Source organism: Panthera onca, chromosome A3 (genome assembly GCF_046562875.1).
Source record: "Panthera onca isolate mPanOnc1 chromosome A3, mPanOnc1 haplotype 2, whole genome shotgun sequence".
NCBI lineage: Eukaryota > Metazoa > Chordata > Mammalia > Carnivora > Felidae > Panthera > Panthera onca.
The window spans coordinates 23,157,933-23,182,849 of NC_138341.1; the positions used below are offsets into that span (position 1 = coordinate 23,157,933).

At 37.3% G+C, this 24,917-nt stretch overlaps 2 protein-coding genes across 5 annotated transcripts in view; both read left to right on the forward strand.

Moving 5' to 3' along the window:
• The window catches only part of PPP1CB (protein phosphatase 1 catalytic subunit beta), a 42,433-nt gene extending 34,584 nt beyond the window's left edge, over window positions 1-7,849 (forward strand). The window contains exons 7-9 of the mRNA XM_060651690.2: window positions 2-153; window positions 3,077-3,211; window positions 5,988-7,849. Of these exons, the coding sequence (XP_060507673.1) occupies window positions 2-153; window positions 3,077-3,211; window positions 5,988-6,092 (392 nt within the window). The 3' untranslated portion in view covers window positions 6,093-7,849. The remainder of the gene's footprint in view (window position 1; window positions 154-3,076; window positions 3,212-5,987) is intronic.
• Window positions 7,850-7,946: 97 nt separating this feature from the next.
• Window positions 7,947-24,917, forward strand: part of SPDYA (speedy/RINGO cell cycle regulator family member A) — a 45,176-nt gene continuing 28,205 nt past the window's right edge. Inside the window, exons 1-3 of one of the 4 annotated variants that reach the window (XM_060651658.3) lie at window positions 7,947-16,423; window positions 21,221-21,473; window positions 24,295-24,353. In XM_060651658.3, the coding sequence (XP_060507641.1) occupies window positions 21,239-21,473; window positions 24,295-24,353 (294 nt within the window). In that variant the 5' untranslated portion in view covers window positions 7,947-16,423; window positions 21,221-21,238. Of the gene's footprint in view, window positions 16,424-17,946; window positions 19,344-20,275; window positions 21,474-24,294; window positions 24,354-24,917 lie in introns of those variants that run through there. The other 3 variants (XM_078444835.2, XM_060651668.3, XM_078444833.2) reach the window with 3 other exon arrangements.

Sequence of the window (24,917 nt, forward strand, 5' to 3'; positions counted from 1 at the left end):
GGTTTGCTCTGTGATTTGCTGTGGTCTGACCCAGATAAGGATGTGCAAGGCTGGGGAGAAAATGATCGTGGTGTTTCCTTCACTTTTGGAGCTGATGTAGTCAGTAAATTTCTGAATCGTCATGATTTAGATTTGATTTGTCGAGCTCATCAGGTATGAAATCTAAAACTTTTGAACATTTTAATATTTATTTACACAGATCTGCTTTTTTTGTTTTTGAGGAAACGAAGATCTAAAACTAATTATGTAAGGAAAGTAATAGGAGAGATGAAGCCTATATACCTTGATCTCACAATTAACAATCTAATGATTTGTTAACCCTTTCTCATCCTCTAGGAGGGTGTTTCAAACTAATTTATATTTTGCAGTATACTACAATGCTGGCAGAATTTTTGGCACTTGTCTGAAGCTTTCTAGAAATACTTGATCCCATTTTAATATGTTTATATGTATTTTAGATAACAATCAAATGACCATAGTATTAAAGGATACTTTTGAGACACTTGGAAAAATTCAGTTATAGACTGGGTGTTAGATATCAAGGAGTCATTGTTCATTGTTTAAATCTTGGGATAATAACGGTACTATGTAAGAAGGACGTCCATTTTTTAGAAATACATACCCAAGTATATAGAAGCAAGATGACAGGTCTAGGATTGGCTTGAAAATACATCAGCATTGGGGCGCCTGGCTGGCTCGGTCAAAGGAGCGTGCACCTCTATCTTGGTTGTGAGTTCAAGCCCCACGTTGGGTGTAGAGATTACTAAAAAAAAAAGTAAAATACATTAGAAAAAAGGGAGAGTAAATGAAACAAATGTAGCAGAATCCTGGTAATTATTGAATCAGGATAGTGAGAATGAGAGTTTATTGAACTCCATCTCCTTTTGTGTGTCTTTGAGCTTTCATTATAAAAATACATACTTATTTTTAAAATAAAGTTTATTTAGGTTTACTTTTTTTTTTTTTTTTTTTTTTAATGTCCACCACCACTACTATATTCTGTACTCTTCAAGGAGGGGATTGTGATTTGTTGACTTTTAAATATCCATTGCTTTGTTGTTGTTGTTGTTGTTGTTGTTTTAGTGTTTGTTTATTTTGAGAGTGAGTGCACACGCATGCAGGGGAGGCACAGGTGGGGTGGGGGGAGAGAGAGAGAGAGAGAGAGAGAGAGAGAGAGAGAGAGAGAGAGAATATCCCAAGCACAGAGCCTGACACAGGGCTCAAACTCACGAACCATGACATCATGACCTGAGCCAAAGTCTAGAGTGAGACCCTTAATTGACTAAGCCACCCAAGAGCCCCAAATATCCATTGCCTTGTAAACTTACATACTGCAGCGTGCACTTAGTGTTTGAATAAATGAATTAATTAGCAAAAGCTTATTTTAATGATTTGATATGTCAAGTCCTCATGCTCTTTAAAATATGACTGGTAAATACATTCAGTGAAAGACATTTTTATAAATCTTTTCTGTTTACTTCTGAAAGTACTAAAAGTATTTGAAATTTCTAAGTGTAATACTTTTAAAGATTCCTTGTTTTTTCTTTGTCTGTTAAAAGGAAGTTTGTTAAGTAGATGCTGTGCCACAGTACTTCCCTTTTTGGGAGAGCTTTGCTCCCTATGACACTTGACTACTTTTCTTTGTGATCCTATGGATAAACAAAGAAGATTGGTTTCTCTTTTTCTGCATATGTTGTATATCACAGGTCTTCTTCCTACCAGAATTTCCTAACTCAGTTGAAATGAAGTCAAGTCCCCAAATCCTTTGCTTTTGCAAAGGTTTGGTAAATACTGTGTTTATGATTTAGCTAATTAATAGAAGTTTTCTACTAGATAACAGTGCAGAGTTGCTAAGTTTACTAATAAGATACCCACTAATAATCAAGATACCCACTAATAATCAATTTTTTTAGCAATATATTTCCCTTCATAGATCTTTTCAAAAATAGATGATGGGGGCACCTGGGTGGCTCAGTCGGTTAAGCACCCATCTTCAGCCCAGGTCATGATATCTCTCTCTCTCTCTCTCTCTCTCTCTCTTTCTCTCTTTCTCTCTCTCTCTCTCTCTCTCTCTCTCTCTCTTTCTTTCTCTCTTTCTCTCTCTCTTTCTCTCAATAAATGAATAAAACTTTTAAATGATTTTTTAAAGAAGTCAGATTATTGAACTACCTTGGTTTGGACAGTCTTTTTCCAGACACTTCCAGAATCCTGTTCTGCTTATTTTGAAACCTATCTCTAAAATTAAGAGACTTCTGATGGGAAACAGCACAAACTACACATATGTCCTTTTACAATAAACCTGTTTAGTAAATGTATGAATGAACAAGTGAATAAGACTAGGAATTAAAAGGATACACTGAGTTCCAAACACTGTGGCCGAGCTGGAATAGATAAGGTGACCAAGATCTTAACAGAAAAGGTTAATATCTAAATTCTACCATGAGGGAATTACAATAGGAACATGTACCTGATACTATAGTAGGAATTCTTTTAAAATGTAAATTGTTTTGGAGGTACTTCTTATGAGCAAGTATTGTAGGATAATTTTGTTTAATCAAAGGATGCCTAAAAGACTTCAAAAATTATTCTTGCCTACTGTAAATAAATATAAAATATTTATGTGTTATTGACTTTACTTCTCAGAATTGTAGAGCTGAGAAATATAAATTGTTTAAATCGTTCAAATTGACAACAGATTCTAGAAATCATGTTAAATCATTAAAGAATTAAGGATTCTGAAGTTGTGATATAATGTCATCAACAAAGAAGTACTAGGTATGTAAGGTTCCTGTAGACACTATACCTATCAGCATACGGAGAGCCTTAGAAATGGTATGATTTTTAAACATTTTATTTATCATAAGTGTACGATTTCATTTAAGCTAAATCCTTGCCATTATAGAAAAGGCATACTAAATATTTTAATATTCTAAGACAAGTTGAGAAATAAAAATCAAGCTTCCAAAACAAAACAGTGTTTAATTTTAGGTCTTTGTCACATTAATCTCAGTAATATAGACAGTTGAGAATCAGCTATAAATAAATGTGTTTTTTCTTTTGACCTTTCCTTTCACAGGTGGTGGAAGATGGATATGAATTTTTTGCTAAACGACAATTGGTAACCCTATTTTCAGCCCCAAATTACTGTGGCGAGTTTGATAATGCTGGTGGAATGATGAGTGTGGATGAAACTTTGATGTGTTCATTTCAGGTATAGTATAAATACATATAAATCAGTTTTATTCAGAAGTGATTATCACTCATAGACTTGTTAGAGACTTCTGTTTTCATTCGCAAATGATCCGGACTTTTTGGTGTATATCAGGTATTAGAGTTTTAGAGAGCCTAAGTTATGTCAGTCATTCTTGATGCAATGTTTAAGTTGTTAAATTCCTGTATGACTTCTTGAATAGGGGCTTAACCTGCTAAAAGAATGTGAATTCAGTTAATAACTTAGGTTTTGTTTCCTTTTGCTAGAAATAGACCAACTCTGGCTTCATAGTGTGCTACTTATAAATCATTCTTGTTCACAGACTAAAACAACTTCAGTGCTTTATTTTTGCAAAGGGTATTTTATGTGCCTCTCCTGCATATACTATATGTCTCTTTCTTTAAATGTGGACAGGCTTTTCTATCCCTCTTTCCCTTTATTTTATTACTATTTCTGTCAGCTAGTACACCTGAATATAAACACGTGACTTCTCATTTATAATTTAAGGATAGGAACTAGACCTTATCTTTCAGCATTTGCCATAGTGGAATTGGATTTCTTCTTCAGTGAGACACTGTGATGCTCTGAATAGTTCTAAGAAATGCTTCTTAAATCATTTCTACACACTTGTATGTAAATACTGAAATTTCTATCTATAATGTAGGTTAAAGCTCTGTTTACATCCACCAGAATAAATACAATTAAAAAATCAGATAATAACAAGAATTAATGAGGATGCAGAAAAGTTGGAAACTTCATATAGTGATGGTGGGAATGGAAAATGATGCAGCTGCTTTTGAAAACAGTGTGGCATCTCCCTAAAAAGTGAAACATAGAGTTTCTTTGTGGCCCAGCAATTCCACTCATAGGTATACCGAAAAGAACTGAAGGCAGGTACTCAAATACAGGTATATGCATATTCATAGGAGCATTCTTTATAATTGCCAAAAAATGGAAACAACCCAGATGTCCATCAAGTAAAGAACGAAAACAAAATGTGGACTATCCATAAAATGGCATATTGTTTGACAATTAAAAGTAATGAAGTACTGATACATGCTGCAGCATAAATGAACCTCAAAAACATGATTTCAGTGAAAGGAGCCAGTCACAGAAGACCACATATTGTATGATTTCATTTATGTGAAATAGCCAGAAAAGACAGATCAATAGAGAAGAATTAGTTTTTCCTCAGAATTGAAGGAAGTTAGAGTAGTGGAGAATGATTGCTTATGGGAGCAAGATTTCTTTTTGGACTGACAGAAACTCTAAAATTAGATTACAGCAATGGTTGTACAACTGTAAATACTTTTAAATCATCGACATGTACATTTTAACTGATATGATACATAAAATATGTAAATAATTTTTTTAAGATCTACACATAAAAATTAAAGCATTTGTGACTATCCTCTAAATAGTGGCAGAATTATTATTATTATTTTATTGTTTCAAGTTTTTATTTAAATTCTAGTTAGTTAACATATAATGTATTCTTAGTTTCAGGAGTAGAATTTAGTGACCCATCACTTACATATAACACCCAGTGCTTGTACAAGTGTCCTCCTTAATACCCATCACCCATTTGTTTTTTTGCTCCTAATATTTTATAATGTAATAAAATATTAGCATTTAATACTAATAACCAAATGTCAATAGCTTTAAAATATGAAAACCACAAGCAGTTAGAAGATATAATGGAAAATACAATTCTGTTTACAACTGATACTAGATGAGCAAATATACTATGGAATAAACATTGTGACTGATCCATCACCCGTTTAACTCATCCCCCTGCCCACCTCCTCTCCGGCAACCCTCAGTTTGTTCTCTATAGTTAAGAGTCTGTTTTATGGTTTGCCTCCTTTTTTTTTTTCTTTCCCCTGTGTTCATCTGTTTTGTTTCTTAAATTCCACACAAGTGAAATCACGTGGTATTTGTCTTTGACGTATTTCGCTTAGCATAATACACTATAGCTCCATCCACATCATTGCAAGTGGCAGGATTTCATTCTTTGGATTGGCTGAGTCATGTTCCATTGTATGTTCCATTCATCAGTCAGTGGACATTTGGGCTCTTTGCATAAATTGGCTATTATTGATAACACTGCTATAAACATTAGGGTGCACGTGTACTCCATTTGTTCCTTTGGGTAAATACCTAGTAGTGCAATTGCTGGATCATAGGGTAGTTCTATTTTTACCTTTGTGAGGAACCTTCGTACTGTTTTCCAGAGTGACTGCACCAGTTTGCATTCCCATCCACAGTGTAAGAGGGATCCCCTTTCTCCACATCTTCGCCAACACCTGTTGTTTCCTGTGTTGTTAAATTTAGCCATTCTGACAGGTGTGAGGTGGTATCTCATCATAGTTTTGATTTGTATTTCCCCAATGAGTGACATTGAGTATATTTTCTTGTGTCTGTTAGTCAGCCTTGGTCTTTTGACTCATAAACTAAATGTTCTTTCCTCACCACAGAGATATATTAATTTAAAAAATTTTTTTTACTTAAATCTAAGGATTGGGTAGTTGATAGGATTTGTGTGTTTAAGGTTTTGAATTACCAGTGGCTTGACAGATGATAAGAATATTCAAATATTTAGTCATCTGCACACTTTAAATGTGAGAGCTGTCCATGGAACTTTCCTGTTTTCCGTACTTTTATTGAACCTTTAAAATTTATGTCATTTTTTGAAAAGCCCACTATTATAACAATAATTTTTTTAAACCTATTGCACTTGAAAGAGTAACACTGTTAATAAATTATTTATTTTAAGATATTGAAACCATCTGAAAAGAAAGCTAAGTACCAGTATGGTGGACTGAATTCAGGACGTCCTGTCACTCCACCTCGAACAGCTAATCCACCGAAGAAAAGGTGAAGAAAGGAACTCTATAAAGAAACCATCAGATTTGTTAAGGACATACTTCATAATATATAAGTGTGCACTGTAAAACCATCCAGCCATTTGACACCCTTTATGATGTCACACCTTTAACTTAAGGAGACGGGTAAAGGATCTTAAATTTTTTTCTAATAGAAAGATGTGCTACACTGTATTGTAATAAGTATACTCTGTTATAATATTCAGCAAAATTAAATTCAAATTCAAAATTACCCATTAAAGTTACATCTTCACGTATCACAGTTTTTAAAGTTGAAAAGCATCCCAGTTAAACTAGATGTGATAGTTAAACCAGATGAAAGCATGATGATCCATCTGTGTAATGTGGTTTTAGTGTTGCTTGGTCGTTTAATTATTTTGGGCTTGTTTTGTTTGTTTTGTTTTGTTTTTGCTAGAATAATGGCAAATATTAATTTTTTTTTCCCTGAACATTTTTACAAGTGAAATGTGGGAAGAGCTTTAAAGACATTCACCAACTATTATTTTCCCTTGCTTATTTACTTATGTACCTGTTTAATCTTACTAAGAAAACTTACGCCTCATTACAGTAAAAAGGAATTCTAAAGATTGATATTTTTCAAAAAAAATAGACCAACTATCCAATCCAGGGATTGAATCAAACAGTTTGACTGGGCAAACTTCACAGCTGATAGTGAATATTTTGCTTTATACAGAAATTGCCACTGATTTGGATTTGTGCACTCTAATTTTTAACTTATTGATGCTCTATTGTGCAGTAGCATTTCATTTAACTTTAAGATAAGGCTCATATAGTATTACCCAACTAGTTGGTAATGTGATTATGTGGTACCTTGGTTTTAGGTTTTAATTCGCACGAAACACCTTTTGGCATGCTTAACTTTCTGGTAACACCCTCACCTGCATTGGTTTTGTTTTTTGTTTTTTTTTTTTTGGGTTTTTTGTTGTTGCTGTTGTTGTTGTTGTTGTTGTTGTTGTTGCTATTTGTTTTTAGATCCACAGAACATGAGAATCCTTTTTTGACAAGCCTTGGAAAGCTGACACTATCTCTTTTTTCCTCCCTCTGTACGAAGGATGTATTTAAATGAATGCTGGTCAGTGGGACATTTTGTCAACGATGGTTATTGGGTGCTTAACTGTCTAATATTGCCATGTGAATGTTGTATACGATTGTAAGGCTTATGTCACTAAAGATTTTTATTCTGATTTTTCATGATCAAAGTTCATCCAATATTGTATAGACATGCTTTGTAGTGAGCTATAGTAGCAATAATTTCTGTACATGATCAAGGGTTTATTGCAGCATTTCTTTTCCTGTTCTCTTTTTTTAAAGGGTTAGTATTAACAAGGAGTAGAAAAGTCAACATAAGGATTTTAGAAGGAGAACTTACAGGACACAGATTTGAGATACTTTGGATGCGACCCTTTTGGATGTGATTCTAAAAGCTTTTATTGAGTATTGTCAAATTTGTAAGCTTCATAGGGATGGACATCATATTTATAATGCCCTTCTTCTATATGTGCTACCATTGATGTGAAATTCTTGACCTTAATATTGTCTTTGAAAATGTTAAATTGAGAATTCTGTTAACTCTTACATTTTATGAATTGGCGTATTGTATTTCTGCAAGAGATTTGATTTTCAGCACAGTGCAAAGTTCTTTCAAATGCATATGTCTTTTTTTCTAATTCCATTTTGTTTTAAAGCACATTTTAAATGTAGTTTTCTCATTTAGTAAAAGTTGTCTAATTGATATGAAGCCTGACTGGTCATTTTATTCCTTTTTTTTTTTTTTTTTCCTTTACAATGAGACATTTAAACACACATTCTATTCAAACAGATTTCAATATCTTTCGCATATACTGAGTTGATTTCTTTTCTGAAATGGATTGCATGTGTTCTATTAGGTTAGATCACATAGGCTTTTATGTAATGTGATTTAAATATCCTAATTGAAATGTAAGGTGAGCAGTTTCTAATAGAATTTTAAAGTAATCATAGTGAAGGAAGTCTAGAAAAATAAACCTTTGGCAGGAGACAAAGCAGTCTTTTATTAATCTCTGTATTAGTCAAAACACATAACTTTGAATTTGACTTACTATGTTTTTAAAATAATAATTCATCCTGGTCAGTATTGAATATGAAAAAATAGTAAATTAAGGAAAGTAATATTGGTCACTGAATGAAAGGATGGAAATTTATCATGTTTTAAAAATTACTCGAGCAGTAGGATGCCTGGCTGGCTCAGTCAGAGGAGCATATGACTCTTGATCTCAGGGTCATGCATTCAAGCCCCACATTGAGTATAGAGATTACTCAAAAAAATAAATTCAGATTATTTGAGGAGTCTTAAAACCACATTACAAGTTTCTGTCATATAATGTGTTAGTTACAAAGATTACTTACTTGGTAACAGTGCCACTTCAAATAAATAAAACTTCATTTCTTAGGAGAAAAATACCCAGATTCTAGTGTCACTGATTTATAGCATCCTTCCTCTCTGATTTTTAATGATTTCCATATTCAAATTTATCTTTAATCCAAATGTCATGACATTTAAAATCAAACATGCTAATGTGATGGATCACATGGATTAGGTTAAATTTTTGCTAGTTCTTGAATGGAAAGAATCATTTGCAATGTACTACCCCTTGTGTTTGAAGTTTTAACAAATTCGTTGTTTTAATTTTGTTTGTGGACAAATTTTACTCATGATCATCCAGACTGGTTTGTACAAAGTGTTGAGTCAAAATGCCAGCAAGAAGAATTTTAAAGCTTAAAAGGTGGTTGGTAATTGGAAGTGTTAACAGTGTTCAGAGGCTATATATGTCATTCAAAAAGAAAACTCATATGAGGGAAAGCCAGGAACATCTTGAGATGTGTCCCTAAGGAATATAAAAAGTGTATTCTATTGAGCCAAGGAACTGAAGTAACATCTTCGTTTATAAGTGCAGTTCTATTCCTTTGTCTCCTTGGCAACCATAACTCTTGAACCAAAAGAACCAATTATTTTCTGTCACATCTTTACGCTGAAAATGTGTTCAGAGAAGGAAATGGTCAAGTTTACTCTGCTCCTGGTGCATTAACCTCATTAACCTCATTTCCTTATGAATCCAGCCCTGAATCAGAGCTGTGCCTGAGAAGACCCTACCTACCTGACTAGACCAGTGGCATCCACTTAGAAATACTGTATTTCTTTGCTGGTAGTTTTCAGTGTTCCATAATTTCCTTAAACAGCTAAAAAGCAGTTAAAAAATATTTTAAAGTGACAGCATACCTTGCAAAATGAACAGTAGTTAAATAAGACATAAACTGATTCCATGCAAGTATACATGTAGAGTTTTATCTATAGTCTCTTTAAAATTTACTTCAACAAAAGTGAAGTTTAGATATAGTGTAACAGTTTTGATCTGTTGAGATTGGATTTTACCTGTCTATTTGAATTCCAGAATTTTTTTTTTTAATGTTTATTTTTGAGAGGGGGAGAGAGACAGAGCGTTGAGTCGGGGAGGGACAGAGCCAGAGAGACACAGAATCCAAAGTAGGCTCCAGGCTCTGAGCTGTCAGCACAGAGCCCAATGTGGGGCTTGAACCCACGAACCGTGAGATCATGACTTGAGCTGAAACCAGATGCTCAACTGACTGAGCCACCCAGGGGCCCCGAATTCCAGAATTTCTAAATAAATTCCCTAATTAGGAAATTATAAAAGTCAAAACCTACTCAGCCACCACCTCCTATATTGGTTGACTTATAAACTTTTTTAATTTCTCACTGTAATTTACTTTCCTGTTAAGGTTGCAAGTTTTATTAAACCTTATTTTTATAAAAGTGGCCATAAATCTTTGCTTTTCTCCTCTCAGGGACTTTGCCAGCTAATGCGGTTATAAAATCTTGTTCCCCATGTTTTGAATGCCAGTAGGGTGGAAGATAACAAGTGGAATGGGGGAGGAGAATAAGCTAACTGCCTGAGGCTTACAGATTCAGCATTTCTTTGATACGACATGCAAAAAGTTGGGAGCCTTGGTCTATTTCTGGAGACAGGCCTGGGATCACCAAGTAAGAGGGTGTGCTCAGTTTGCAGCTGCCTAATTTGAGCAATGCAGCAGATTTACAGGCCAAAATTCTTCCTCAGAAAGCAGTGACACCACAACTCAACATGTGAAACTATCATAGATTATTCATATATAAACACTGATTATTGACAGAGTCACAAAGACAAAATACAGTACAACAGGAAAGGAGTAGTCCAGAGGAATCCTGTATGTGTTTACTTTCAACTAACTTCAAAGTAAGTCTTAAGCCTTCTAGTATATTTATCGGAAAAAAGAGCTCGGAAACAAAAGCAAAGTGTTGTGACTTTTTATATCCGGCCACCTCACCTATATCATTTTCAAGCTGGTGTTGGCACAGTTTCTGAAAATGCTGCCACTTCCCGACAGGTTATTGACAGACCCACCTGTTCTGTCTACTGTTGTGGGGTAACCGTGAGCTTTGTTGCTTTAGCTCTCAAGTGTGGTAAGGATTCCTAAGAAGGCGGGGGTGAGGGGTAGAATCACTTGAGAAATCATTTTCTGGTAGATCTTGTAAAACTACTGAAATTTATGAAATTGAAAATTAATAACCTACTGTCTTACCTTAGAAAAACGTGAGAAGCCCAAGACCCAACTCTCAACATGGAACTGTTATGTAGTGTACAACTAAAGTGAGAAGTTTTAAAAAACAGGTCCCTACCTTCCAGGATCATGGCCTCAGGTTTTGTAGCTCATGCCTGGGTGGAGACTGGTAACTCCACTGAAGAGAATTTGTACAGTAACACCTGTTTTGAATGCGGTACCTTAATCTTTAATCAACTGAGTTCCCTAAACTCCATATGCTCACTGACAGATTGAAACAAATTGTGGTCTATTCTATTTTTTGAAGAAAATCAATTCTTCATTGTACAGATCCATTTAGTACAGTGGGCATTCCTTCAAGACTGTTGTATTTGGCCCTTAGAAGCCTTTGGGTTTCAATCAGTTTAATTGTATGTGACTAGAATGTAAGCTCATACAGGCAGAAATTTTTGTCTCTTTTTTTTCTGTGGATGTGTCTCCAGCTTCTAGAGTGGAGCCTGGCACGTAGTAAGCACTCAAATGTTTTTTTTTAATGAATGCAAGTGAGTTTCAAAACTTTCTGTTTAAACACCTTGACCTTTTGGAGAAATTAGCAAAAAAAAAAAAAAGGTTCCAGTTTTCATTTATCCTCCTTGAACTGCTTTTTGTCTTTCAAAGAATGCTGGAGTAATTTCAGGAGAAAATTGATCTGGGTCTGTGGGACCAAAATAAATAGTTTATGGTCAAAACTAATCTTCATCTGGTAAAATATTGGTAAGTGCTAGAAGTTGTGTCTAGTTTCTTGAAGAAACGCAGCTAGCACCTGACAGGCATGTAGAGAAAGTTGCCTCTTGTTCGGAATCAAACTTTCCCAAGATCTTTATGGTTATTTTCTTGCCCCTCCCCCTTTCTATCCTCTAGTTTCTCTGTGTAATTGACCTTCAAGTCACCTTTGTTGTGAGCCACTTCAAACATTTTTAGAAAAGTGGTGTAGTGTAACATTTTGTCTTGCAAAAGTCACCTAGTATTTGTGAATACTTAAAACTAGGAATCAAAACTTGAAAGTGGTGAGGCTGTTGCCTCAATTTGACAAATAAGGATTATGTCATAGGCAGAAGCAAGTATGGGGAAAGATCAAGAAAGTTCTTTTCAGGGGCGCCTGGGTGGCTCAGTTGGTTAAGCATCCAACTTCAGCTTCAGGTCATGATTTCATGGCTCGTGCCCACATCCAGCTGTATGCTGATGGCTTGGAGCCTGGAGCCTGCTTTGGATTCTGTCTCCCTCTCTCTCTTACCCTCCCCCGCTCACGCTCTGTCTCACTCTCAAAAATAAACATTAAAAAAAATTTTTTTAGGTTATTTTCAGTAAGGAACAAAAAAGTACAGTGAAAAAAACTAATACAGTGCTTATACCTTGTTAGATTGATTATTGTTCTATCCTCATACTTCTCAGTTTTTATTGCCTCCATATAAAAGAGCAGTCAGCCACGCTGAATTCTGGGTCTTAGTGCAACATTCCAGGAAGAGAATTTGGCTCAACTTGGGTCAGGTGCCCTTAGGACTCCTAGCAGGTGAAGAAGAGAGATGATAGTGTATGAATATAGCTGCTATCCCTGCACCCAAGTGGTTTGGGAGGTTGAGTAGAAAATTTACCAGAAAAGGGATGCTAAAAAGAAAATCCAAAGGTATTCTCTATGACATACTTTAAAAGATAATCTAGTCACAAAAAGTCCGAAAATACAAACTTGGCAAGATGTAGACTAATGGGACTCTTACTTAAAATTGGTACAACTAGGGGCACTTTGCTGGCTCAGTCGGAGGAACATTCAACTTTTGACCACAGGGTCATGAGTTTGAGCTCCACTTTGGGCATATAGATAATTAATTTGGTACAAGTACTTGGGAAATAAATTTAGCATTCATAATTTTGTAAAATGCATATCCTAAAATCCATCATTTTCACTTTAAAGCCTTTATAAGAAAAGTACATATAAAAAAAGTGCACCATGGGGCATATACAAGCAGAAGTAGTATTTGAATATTTGAAACATGGGCACTGACCAATCCAACACCAACTAATCAGAACCTATGCCCACTATAACTAACACGGTTTTACAGAGACACAGCAGCTGATAACCAACCAAGTCTGTGTACAAGAAGACTTATGGCATTCATAGTGAAAAATGACCAGTGAGAGGAGCATGGTGATATGTTACAGTATATTCATAGAACAGAATTCCATACAACAATGAAAATGCTTTACAGTGTCCTGCATTTGCATGTTAAAATCTTAAACTATAAAGAATACAAAGTATTAAGTTTACAAACAATCTGTATTTAAGGATACAGTGAATCTTAAGGGAATGGGAAAAACAAAAGTCACCTCTTCAGGAAAATATGCTCTTCCACCGAAGAGCATACAGGATCTCAACAGTATTGTTTATGTTCTATTTCTTGGATGGTGGGTTCATGCTTTTTTGGTTAGTAGTGGCTTCTTGAGGTTTTTGCTTTATTATGCTCTGCCTGCATATATGTTACGATATATTCTTTTGTACATATCAAATATTCCATTTTTTAAACCATGTATGCAACCCCATTTATGTAAAATTGTATCTATATGTACACATAATAAAAAATTTTGTATAAAAAAATAGCTGGTTAATAAGATTGCAAAAATCAGAACTTCAGAAAGTGCTGCAGGGGGCACCTGGGTGGCTCAGTCGGTTAAGTGTCCTACTTCGGCTCAGGTCATGATTTCAGGGTTCGTGAGCAAGCCCCGAGTTGGGCTCCGTGCTGACAGCTCAGAGCCTGGAGCCTGCTTCACTTCGGATTCTCTCTCTCTCTCTCTCTCTCTCTCTCTCTCTCTCTCTCTCTGCCCCTCCCCTGCTTGCTTGCTCTCTCTCTCTCTCCAAAGTAAACATTTTTTTTAAACCTTTAAAAAAGAAAATGCTGCAGGAATTCAAGAATGGCAGAGTCCTGCACTTATTAAGTACTCAGATGATGGACTGATGCCTTGAGCTGGGTCTTAAAGGATGAATATCATGTAGAAAATTTAAATGAAGTTTAAAAAAGAGCACATTATATGCCAGCTCAAAGAAGAAAGTTTTTGTTTTTTTAAAAAGGGTCTTTTATTTTTTACTTTTTAAAAATATTTATTTATTTATTTTGAGAGAGTGTGTGTGAGGGACAGAGAGAGACAGAATCCAAATCGGGCTCCAGGCTCTAAGCTGTCTGCACAGAGCCTGACGTGGGGCTTGAACTCCCGAATCACGAGATCACGACCTGAGCCAAAGTCGACGCTTAACCGACTGAGCCACGCAGGTGCCCCTCAAAAAAGAAAGTTTAAGACATAGTCAGAAAAAAGTATGTCACTAAGAATGGAGTAAAGAATCACTGGATAATAGTGGGGAGATACAAGGTAGAATGCGGACAAACTAGAGGCGATGCACGCGGTACAGGGAATGGTCAGGCTGTGGGCAATCAGTAATATTTTAGTGAGGAGATAGCAAAGCCATGCATTAGGATGGATGAAAAGAGGAAAAGGACTGTAGGCAATAATGCAAAGGCTCTTTAGATAAATGTGTGTTCAGTTCTTATCAGCCAGTTGCCAGATCAAATGAAGGAGGCAAGAAGGTAACAACACACCTGTGTGCCAGTCCACTGCTGAACAATTTACCACAATATCAAATTTGTCCCATACGCTTACAAAGCAGAGGGTATCATCCCACCTTTACACTTACCTGAGGCATACAGAGTTAATTTGCCCACGTTCATATAGCCAGTAAAGTGAAAGAGCTTCAATTCAAACCAGGCCTGTGACTCTAAAGTACATTTTCTTTCCTCTGTGTCATGGGCCCAACATAGTCAAAAACCCAAGAATGAGAAGGCTCATGAAGACCTTGCTGGTCATAACCCTTAACTTGAAGCCAAAACTTAAGTGGTAAGCTTCTTCCCCAATAGCTTGCTTTGTTAACATCTATGTATATTTGCTGACTTTTGTGTACAAATTTTACTTAAGTGAAAACAAACTCCTGTGTGGAGACTTGGGGATCCTAAGGAATACCCTCTCCTAACTGTACTTTGCCTTTGTGTTATATATGCATCTCTGGTGCCACAACTCGTTGTTTTAGTTATTCGTGTCTGTATCTGTCTAGAAAGTTCTAGAAGGATAGCGCCGCTATTCATTATTGTGCTACTTTCCTTGCTTCACATTTGTAACAGTGATTTCCATATAGTGGACATACGTGGGCTTTGTAAACATTCTTTATGCAAGGCTGGAAACTAGTTATCACAGTAAACTCTGCTATTTTGGGGGAAAAAAGAACAACCAGGGAAACCAGAGGAATGGGGTTTAAAGCAGTCATTTTCCTAGGAGAGTAAATATTACAGGTTTTCACAACTAGTTGATGCTTCTTGGTCCATTCCCCCATTTAAAGGCCAAGGGGGAAAGATGAAGGCATTTGTAAGGAAAAATGAGTTCCCAGACTGCACCGTCTTCCTACCTGAAGGTGATTTTGCCCTCATCTTGCTGTGGTGAGAGCCCAAGAAAGAAGGAAACTAGCTTACTCATTCTTCAGGGTTGCTGAGTAATTAATTGCTGGGAAGTTCCACAAATAGGCAAGGCCACATTCTTTTTAGGTGTAATAATTGTGGTTGCTGAAAAATCTGGAAGCAACCCAAATATCAGAGTGCCAGGTCAAATGAAGGAGGAAAGAAGGGAACCGTCAGGAAGGAAGGGTCCATCCACCCTGGAGTATTATGCATTCAATAAAAATTTAGAAAGATTGTAGCAACATGAAAAAAAAAAAAAAAGGCCATGAGATGTTAACGGGGGAAGAAAGCACGTTATACAGTAGGTAGAAGGGAAGTGAAGAGGAAAGGATATCAGGGAAAACATTTTAAAGCTATGACGAATCCTTTTACTCAATTTAACATTTACTAATCACCTACTACATCTCAGGCACATGGCCAAGGGCTAGGAGGAGGCCAAAATCAAAAGGTTCCTGTAGAATTTACAGCTTAAAACAGTAGATTAAACGGAAGAGTGCAATATGACCCCTTGTCACAAAGAGCCACACGGTATTCACACCTTTCTTTTTTAGTTTAAGGGGTGTCCCTCTGTTTAGTTATTTTAGCCTAGCAGTCACTGTATGGGCATAATAATTGCTGCTGCAAAGTTCACCTCTGATTCTTTGTCTTCCTACTATTGACATCTCTCTTTGTCGAGTACCTGCTGGTGTTTGTGTGCAGGCATCGCGCTTGGTGCTGTGAAGTGGAAGTGAGTTAAGGAAGGCCTGTAGTCCCAGCCCCCCAGGGCTTCTCCATCTAACTGGAGACGAGGTACAGGGCTCGCATACAAGTCAGACTTCAGTGAGCGTCCAAGGGAAAGGGGATCAATTCGGAGGCCAGAAGAGATCTGGGAGGGTGGTCGCTTCTGCCAGGGTCCGGCCCCGAGGGTTAGCAAGGCCTGGTAGAAGGCTGGCCGGGCGGCGGGCAGGCGCAGCGGGAGCTCGAGCTGGAACGCTCCAGCTAGAGGCGGGGACGCGGCGCGCGCAGCCTGGCCCCGCCCCCGGCGGCGGCTCTGTGCGCTGATTGGCCCGCGCCGGCCTCGCTCGAGGTTGGCGGGAGGCCTCTGAGAGGGTAGTGCCGCTGCGGAGCGAGTAGCGAGCAACCGCCTGAGGCCTCGAAGCGTGCGGAGGGAGGCTGTCCGGCGCCCCGGCCCCAGGTTTTGGCAGGTATCTTCCGCTCGCGCTTCGGCTTCGGGCCTCGCCGGCCACCCTCCAGTTTCGGCTGCGCCGGGTCCTTCCATCCCTCTCGCCCCCGGCCCCGCCGCCCACCGGGTGTGAGGATGGGACCGCGTCCCGGCCCCCTTCCCCCACACGCTTCGGCCCGCGAGTCTCCTCAGGTGTCCTCGCCGCGACGGGAGCACACCCTCCCGGCGCCTCGGGCCTGGGCTCGGGCGGGGGGCGTACGAGGTCGGAGTCCGCGAGGCTGCCCCTTCCTCGGTCGCTCTGTGGGGACCGCGGAGCGGCGTCGCGCTCCTCCGTGTCGCCGGCGGGCCCTTCCCTGGCGCGCTCGCGGGGAGGAGAGGCCCCGGGGGACGCCGCCCGCCGCCGGTCGTGATCCTCTGGGGAGGAGCCCGCCCCGGTCCGCTTGGGTCCCCGTCAGCGCGTCCTCTTCCAGGAGCCGTGGGGTCGCAGCCGCTGTCCGTCCGTGCCCTGGCCCCGAGCCACCTCCCACAGTTTCCAGCCGCCGGTTTCTTACCCGTCGGCACGGCTGGGGGCCAGCGGGCTTCGATTTTTTTTTTTTTTTAAAGAACCTTTTGAAGGAATTGAACACTTCGACACGGATAAACCCCATGCTATGTGAAAACCGAGGTCCCGCTTATTTAACAAATGTTCTCGAACACAAGCACGTTTAAAAATACCTCTGGTCTCTGTTACCAGTACCATCTTAACATTTCAGTTATATCGCCGGAGGTGAAATGTGGCTCTCCGGGCACCGTCTGACTCTTCTTCCCTCGAAAGACACGCCTCCCTGCAAAAAAGACGCAGTAATGCTGCTGCCGTGTAGTGAGTTTGGGCCACGGATTCAGCACTACGCTCGGCAGATCCGTATACTTCCTTCGCTCATGAACCGTCCTAAATATGTATTATGAACAACGTCTAAGAATAAAATACGTAATTTTTACTGAATGCTTCTGTGTACCAGGATCTAAGAGCATCTAGGTGTGTCTCGTCTCTTAACATCCGGAAGGAGGAAATGGGTGCTCCCAGGAGTGGTGCTCCCAGGAGTGCGGCCACAACTCACTCCTACGGTTCTGTCCAGCCCAGCTTCCATTTATTCCGACCACCTCATCATGAAAGTGTCTGGTTTTCTCCACCTAATTGCGTGGATTTCTAATCAGACTTGAACTTCTTGAAACAGCTCTGCTGTGCAATTTTACAAGTGCTGTAGCACCTAGCACTTGGCTGAAGCCAAAAGTATTCAATAGCCATTTAGATGTTAAATTAGACCAAAAAAAAAAACAAACCCATATTTAAAAATCAACATTATGGAGTTGTGATAATAGCCCCAGCAAAGCTTCCAGCAGTTTTGTCAAGAATTTTTTTTTCTTAAATTTGCTGTGTTTTTTTTTTTTTTTTAACAGTTTACAGTGTGTGGTTATGATGGAGAAAAAATGCTGTGGTTATTTCCATAAGGATTCTGTTTTTTAAGAGTTATTTTATTTTAGCAAAACGGTGATAAGCCCATCTTTCTTCCCTAAAGCAATGGCTAATATTTAACCACCAAGTCATAATTTATTTTGCGTATTGACAATGCAAATGCTTGACTTAAATTTTTATAAAGTGTAAGCTTATAAGTTGGGTTTGTTTTCCTGGCAGGGTGACAGTAAGTAATATCGGGCTGCATACCATGATGTTTTACACATGATTTCATTTAATTTTGAAAACAGTTCTTTGGTGGTTTAAAGGATATGGGCCTTTGGTGTCAGACATTCCTGGATTCAAATCCTAGGTTTATCACTCGTTAATTATGTGACCATGGGCAAATTTCTTCTTCCCCAAGCCTCAAATTTCTCATCTAGAAAATAAGGATAAAATAATACCCATTTTATAGAAATGTTCTGAGGATTAAATGAGATAATGCATGTGAAACTTTTCGCACAGTGCCTGGCACATATTAAGTGTTCAGTGTAAGGCTGCAGTTATAAGGAAGTTAAGGTTTCCCTGCCTGCCCTGAATCGCCATCAGATGTTGCTATTAGATTTTTCATATAGGCAGCTGAGTCTCCCAATACTGATTCTGTCGTATGATTCTGTGCACCACACCCTAACACTCTTTATATTACCCCCAGAGAAAACAAATTATTTTAGATACCTATAAATTAGCTGTGGTATATTTACCAAAGGGGGGGGGGGGGAAACCCCAGACATCCTATTCAAGTGTGAATTCTAGTACAATTTTTTTTCAGATTGGTGGAGTCCACATAAAAACCCACTACAGGGTTTTACCATTTGAGTGTAGTTTCTTCTGGTTCCTTCCTTCTTCCCTGTCTCTTACCCTTTCTCATATTTTTAGTTGCCTTGCATTCTTTTCCTCTTGCTTCCATGAGAACTCTATTTTCAGTATATCTAAATGAAGAGCATAATTTAAAACTACCTCAAGTTGGAATACGAATAAGAATGTAGCATTGATCGCTTCTCTCCTTAGTGTCTCCATAACTTTTCTGCCAGTGTTTGCTGATTAACTTCAATGAATCTCTGTTTGGGGAATTTCACAGTTCTTTCTCTATTTCCTCAAATTTCATATGAAGTATCCCAACACATATATAGAATTTAACGGAATAGTGTAAAGCTATACTATGAACATATTTATCTATTTGATTGACAAAATTTGCCTTCTGGTTTCATGATATGTCCGTGGTTATCTTAGTATAACAACACTTTTAAAGTTACCTAACATTGAGTAAAACTTACCTTCTGGGAGATATGCCATAGTTATTCTGTATTCTGGCACATTCCACCCCCAAGCCTAGCTCCCAGTTTGAGAAGCCTGACTTTAATTTTTTCCATCTAGATTGTAAGGCTGCTCTTACTTCGGGGGAAAAAAAAAAAAAGATGCAGATGAGACCTCCAGCTGTCTCCCAGACGAGGTGGGTAGGAAAGAGCAGAAAGTTCTGAAGTCTCAAGTTTCAATTTATCACCCATTCCTTTTTCTATGGAGTTTGTAGCACCCACCCCCAACTCCATAATTGCTTTAAATTTGGTTGGACCTTAGATATGAGAAGAAAGATGAGCGGATGGGAGGGAAGTGAAACAGAGGGAGGAGAGCAATTATAGAATCAATTGAATATAATTTCCTCTGCTTAGTTTTTCATAATCTAGCCCTCTGCTGTCTAATATGATAGCTGCTAGCTACATGTGGCTGTTGGGCACTTGAAATGTGGATGGTGCAACTGAAAATTTTTTATTTTAATTTAAAATTAAGTACTGAAGGAGTGTAAAATATTTTTCCCTTACACACTACTTTACTGTATTGGTAGGACTACTTTTCACTCTCACTATTGGAAATTTAGCATCTGAATTGAGACCTACTATAAGTGTAAAATACACACCAGATTTCAAAGACTCAGTATGAAAAATAAAGTATGTAAAATATCTCATTAATTTTTATGTTGATTATACACTAAAATGATATTTTGGGTATACCAGATTACATAAAACATATTACGAAGATTCATTTGCTTGTTAGTACTTCTTTAATGTGGCTTTAAAAATATAAAATTACAAATGTGGCTCACATTACAGTGGACATTGCTGATCTAGCCCTACTATATCCAATCTTATTTTCCATTCCTTCCTTCAGCAGGGAAGTTTCTGAGGGTCAGGAAGGAGAATCTGTACCTAACTCCTTGAACACCAAGGGAGGCATGGCTGCCTGGGTCACTGTGAGTTATGGATTGCCATGCTTGGGTCACTGTGAGTTATGGGTTCAGAAGTTCTCATTAGGATCTCAGAGTAGTTTCCTGCTTTGCCTATGCATATGTCCATTTCCTACCACCGTATAAAAAAGGTATTACAAAAGTAATACAAACTGTAGTAATAATTATGTGAACTAATTAGCACCAAACATGGTAGTGATTATGCATATTGTTAAATATTGATGAATTAACTTTGTTTCTAATTTTATTATAACACTGTACATTCATATACACTTAAAATCAATCACTCAAATCAACAGTTTGTGGTTATGATAGAGAAAAATGCTGTAGTCATTTCAATAAGGATTCTGTTTTTTAAGAGTTATTTTATTTTAGCGAAACAGTGATAAGCCCATCTTTCTTCCCTAAAGCAATGGCTCATTTAACCACTAAGTCATACACTCACAAATTTAAAAATTAGAGTGATCAATTTATGAGAATCCCTCACGTATACCCTACATTTCTTTGCTAGAATTGTTTTTAACTTTTCAATAAATACCAGTAAATGCTTGTTGAATAAGTGATTTTTGTAGCATATCAAAGAATTACCAGTACGAAAATATTTTGTGTGGGGAGGTGGATTACTTTCAATGTAAGATTTGATATGATAATAATTTATTTCTGGAAATAGCTTGCCTTGTTCTATAAAAAGTTTGAAGTGTCATATAATAACTATATGATAAAAGTATGTCAGTATAAGCAGAATTTAAAACTTTAGGAAAAAAGAATACCACAAATAGATTATAAGTGCAGCATAGTTTCTCTAGTTAACTTTCAAATTTGGTTTTGGGTTCCCTAGTAGTCAAAGCAAAATGGTATACAGGATCTTACTGAGAAAAGAAGGTGTATCAGTTACCCAAAGGAAACAAAGCATTTCTTAGCAATGAATGATAAAAACAATTTCTTATGTGAGTTACTATCACAAATAATATTTTAGTAGCAAGTTCAACAACATTTTATATGACTGCATCTGGTAATGTCATCTGATTAGTTGTTTTTATATAGAAATGAACAAGAATGTGGTAAATTATTATGTTTTATTTTTACAGGAATCTTGGGAAACCAAAATGAGACATAATCAGCTGTGTTGTGAGACACCGCCTACTGTCACTGTTCATGTAAAATCAGGGTCAAATAGATCACATCAGCCTAAAAAACCCATTAATCTGAAGCGTCCTATTTTTAAAGATAGTTGGCCAGCATCTGAAAAAAATGCACATAATAGCAACAAGTCTAAACGCCCCAAAGGACCCTGTCTAGTTATACAGCGACAGGAAATGACTGCTTTCTTTAAATTATTTGGTACGTTTAAAATGTTGTAATAGCAGTAATTGTAAGGTACTTAAAAATGAGAGAATCTAAAGATCTACTTTATTATTTTCATAATAATCAAAGAAGATGTTGTTATTTTCTATGTCAGATTTTCTGTCTCCAATCAATTTGGTTTTGTTTTACTTAGGGTTTGTCTTTTTTTTTTTTTTTTTTTTTTTTAATGTTGGATATTTGTTGTTTTGGATTGCTTTTGGATTTGAAGTTCAGATTCATCTTGCTTCTAGACTACTTAAATCCAAGTGTCAAATGTGAATTCTGAGCAATTCAAGTTCATAGCATGAGTTTTGTGTGACCTAAGTAAAATACTACATAAAGTCTCAGGTGAGCCAACCAGCCCAGTTTGACTGGGCCTGAGGTGTTTCCCAGGATTTTCAGTGCTGAAACTGAGCAAACTGGGAAGGTTGGCCAACCTCGAGAAGTTTCAGTATTATATGTAGGGATTTTTTTTTCTTTGAGAGAGAGAGAGAGAGAAAAAGAGCACATGTGCACATGGGGAAGTGACAGAGGGAGAGGGAGAAAGAGAATCTTAAGCAGGCTCCGTGCTCCTTGCTTAGTAGAGCTTGATTCCATGACTCTGAGATCATGACCTGAGGCAAAATCAAGAGTTGGATGCTTAACTGACTGAGCTACCCAGGCACCCCAGGAATTATTTTTTAATATTTTATTTTTATTTAAGTAATCTCTACACCCAGTGTGGGGCTCCAGCTCATGACCCCCAGATCAAGAGTCTCATGCTCTTCCTACTGAGCCAGCCAGGTGCCCCACATATGGGGAATATTGTGGGGTTTTTTGTTTGTTTGCTTGTTTGTTTTTTAAAGCTTATTTATTTATTTTGAGAAAGAGACAGTGTGAGTGGGGAAGGGGCAGAGAGAGGGAGAGAGAGAATCCCAAGCAGGTTCTGCACTGTCAGCACAGAGCCTAATGCAGGGCTCAAACTCAGGAACCATGAGATCATGACCTGAGCCAAAATTGAGTTGGACACTTAACCAACTGAGCCACCCAGGGGTCCCAGCGGAATATTTTTAAAAATTAGGCTTTATCATCATGCTCATGAAATGAGTTTAAATTTATCTGTTCAGATCATGAGACAATGCTACTTTGCTGACAAATTTCTTAAAACAAGAAACTATTTTATATTCTAGTAGCCAAGGAAGGGACGAATTTTTTTTTTAAGGTAAGGTAGTAAGGTAGACAGATTAGACTAAAGGGTAGGATAGATGGATTCTGGTAAATATCTGTAGGAGTGAATCAAGTCATGTAGGTACCACAGTCTCTTAGATCCAGGTAACAGGCAGAAGTCAGTTGGGGACAAGAGTGTTTGCCCTGCTCAGAAGACAAAAATCTTAAAAAAAAAAAAATATATGAAAAAAGAAGGAGAAGGAGGAGGAGGAGAAGGAGAAGAAGAAGAAGGAGGAGAAGGAGAAGAAGGAGGAGGAGGAGGAAAAGAAGGAAGGGAGGAGGAGAAGGAGGAGAAAAGGAAGGAAGGAAGAGAGAGAGAGGCAGGCAGGTGCCTGGGTGGCTAAGTTGGTAAGGGTCCAACTTCAGCTCAGGTCAAGATCTCATGGTTTGTGAGTTCGAGCCCCAAGCTGGTTAAGATTTAAAGTAAAGTAAAATCAGAAGATGAGCTAAAAAGAAAAAATGTAAGTAGTGTAAGTATAATACTCTTAATATAAGTTCCCCCTTCTCTTTATTAAGACTAGTGCAAAACTATTACCAACAAACTTTTCTATTATTCATAGCTGATCCTGAGAAATAGAAAATACCTGGTTCTACCATAAGTAATTTAAGAAATAGCTGGATGCCTGGATGGCTCAGTAGAGCATGAGACTCTTGATCTTGGGGTTGTGTGTTAGAACCCCATGTTGGGTGTAGAGTTTACTTTTTAAAAAATGGAATTAACAAGGCAGAAATTAATTCTAAGAAAATGTGTACTTATTCTTGGAATTTTCCATGTATTTGACCATATTGATATTTCTAGGATGTAAAAATTAGTATAAAGAAGTATGTTTTGTTTGTTATTTAACTTAAAATGAAGGGGGGAATGGAAAAAGCAGATTTTCTCAGATTGTATTCAGACAACTACTCATATATTTGGGGATTATATATTTTGACCTTTTAAAATTGAAGTAAGTACTTTTGACCTACTTTTGCATATTTTAAAAGTATTTTTGTTAATCTTTTGTCATAATACTCAGTTTTTCCAGAATTAAGTATTAATTGTAAATAGCTAATAAATTATGAATCTTTATATAGACATTTTCATTATTATTTGGATAATAGATAATTGGACAGAGATAAATAGGTGAAAAGAAGAATTCAAAACTGAAAATACCCTGAGACCTAACAGGGGAAAGTAGTAGAAAGAGTAAAAACATTTTGAAAATCAGTAATATTCATTTAGTCATTATTTCTTAAAGACTGAGTTATCTTTTATCAGACTCCATTTCTACCAGTAAAGATTGATTTTTGAAAGTAATAAAGAGCTAATCTACAGTTACCCAAGACATCTTTCTCAAAGAGCTATTGGGATAGTCAGGAAACCAAACACTTCTACCATACCCTCTCTGGCCAGAGCAAATCAGATTACCCAAGAGTAAAAGCCGTAACTTTTTGTACAGTGCTTGCAATGGTAAATGCACCAAAGAAGTGAAAATTACATTTTAGACAGTACTTGTCCAGGCATTTTTGTTTGATTTCTAAGCATCATTTATAATTCCCTATCTTGAAATTAATTCTTCAAAAGGAAACATTCTGTTTTTAAAAGACAAGTCATAGCTACCTTTTGTTCTAGATGACGATTTAATTCAAGATTTCTTGTGGATGGACTGCTGCTGTAAAATTGCAGACAAGGTAAATTTGGTAAAGATGTAATTATTATGTTACTAAACCATCAGAACTTTAACAAAACCTTATAAGAATTTTCTATCCTATTAATTATTGTTAGGAAAAGGACTAGCCTGCGTTGCTCCTTCTAAGGGGTAATCCTTATGCATTAATTTTTGAAATTAGCATACATCATAGACTCATTTTATACTTGAGGAATTGCAGAATATTATTAATTATATTTAAGTGACCTTAAGTCTGTTATCTGATTGAAAACAAGAATCAGTATAGACTTAACATGTTTTGATCAGAATTATCACCTCTTATCAAGCTATGGAGTAATTCTGAATTACTGAATATTCTGAGATTAATTTCACTAAGGTGGTCTGTGATACAGTTAATATTTTATAGGTAAAACAAATCCCAATAATTTTATAGATAAAATTAGGTACTTGTGTTTTTTATTTCGGAATCTGTGTTTCTAAAAGATCGTCATGATGCTGACTTACATACTAGGGACCATATTTCTGTACTCTTTAGATTTAGCAGAACAATTATGATCTCAGCTTTATAAATGGTATCTTAGACCAG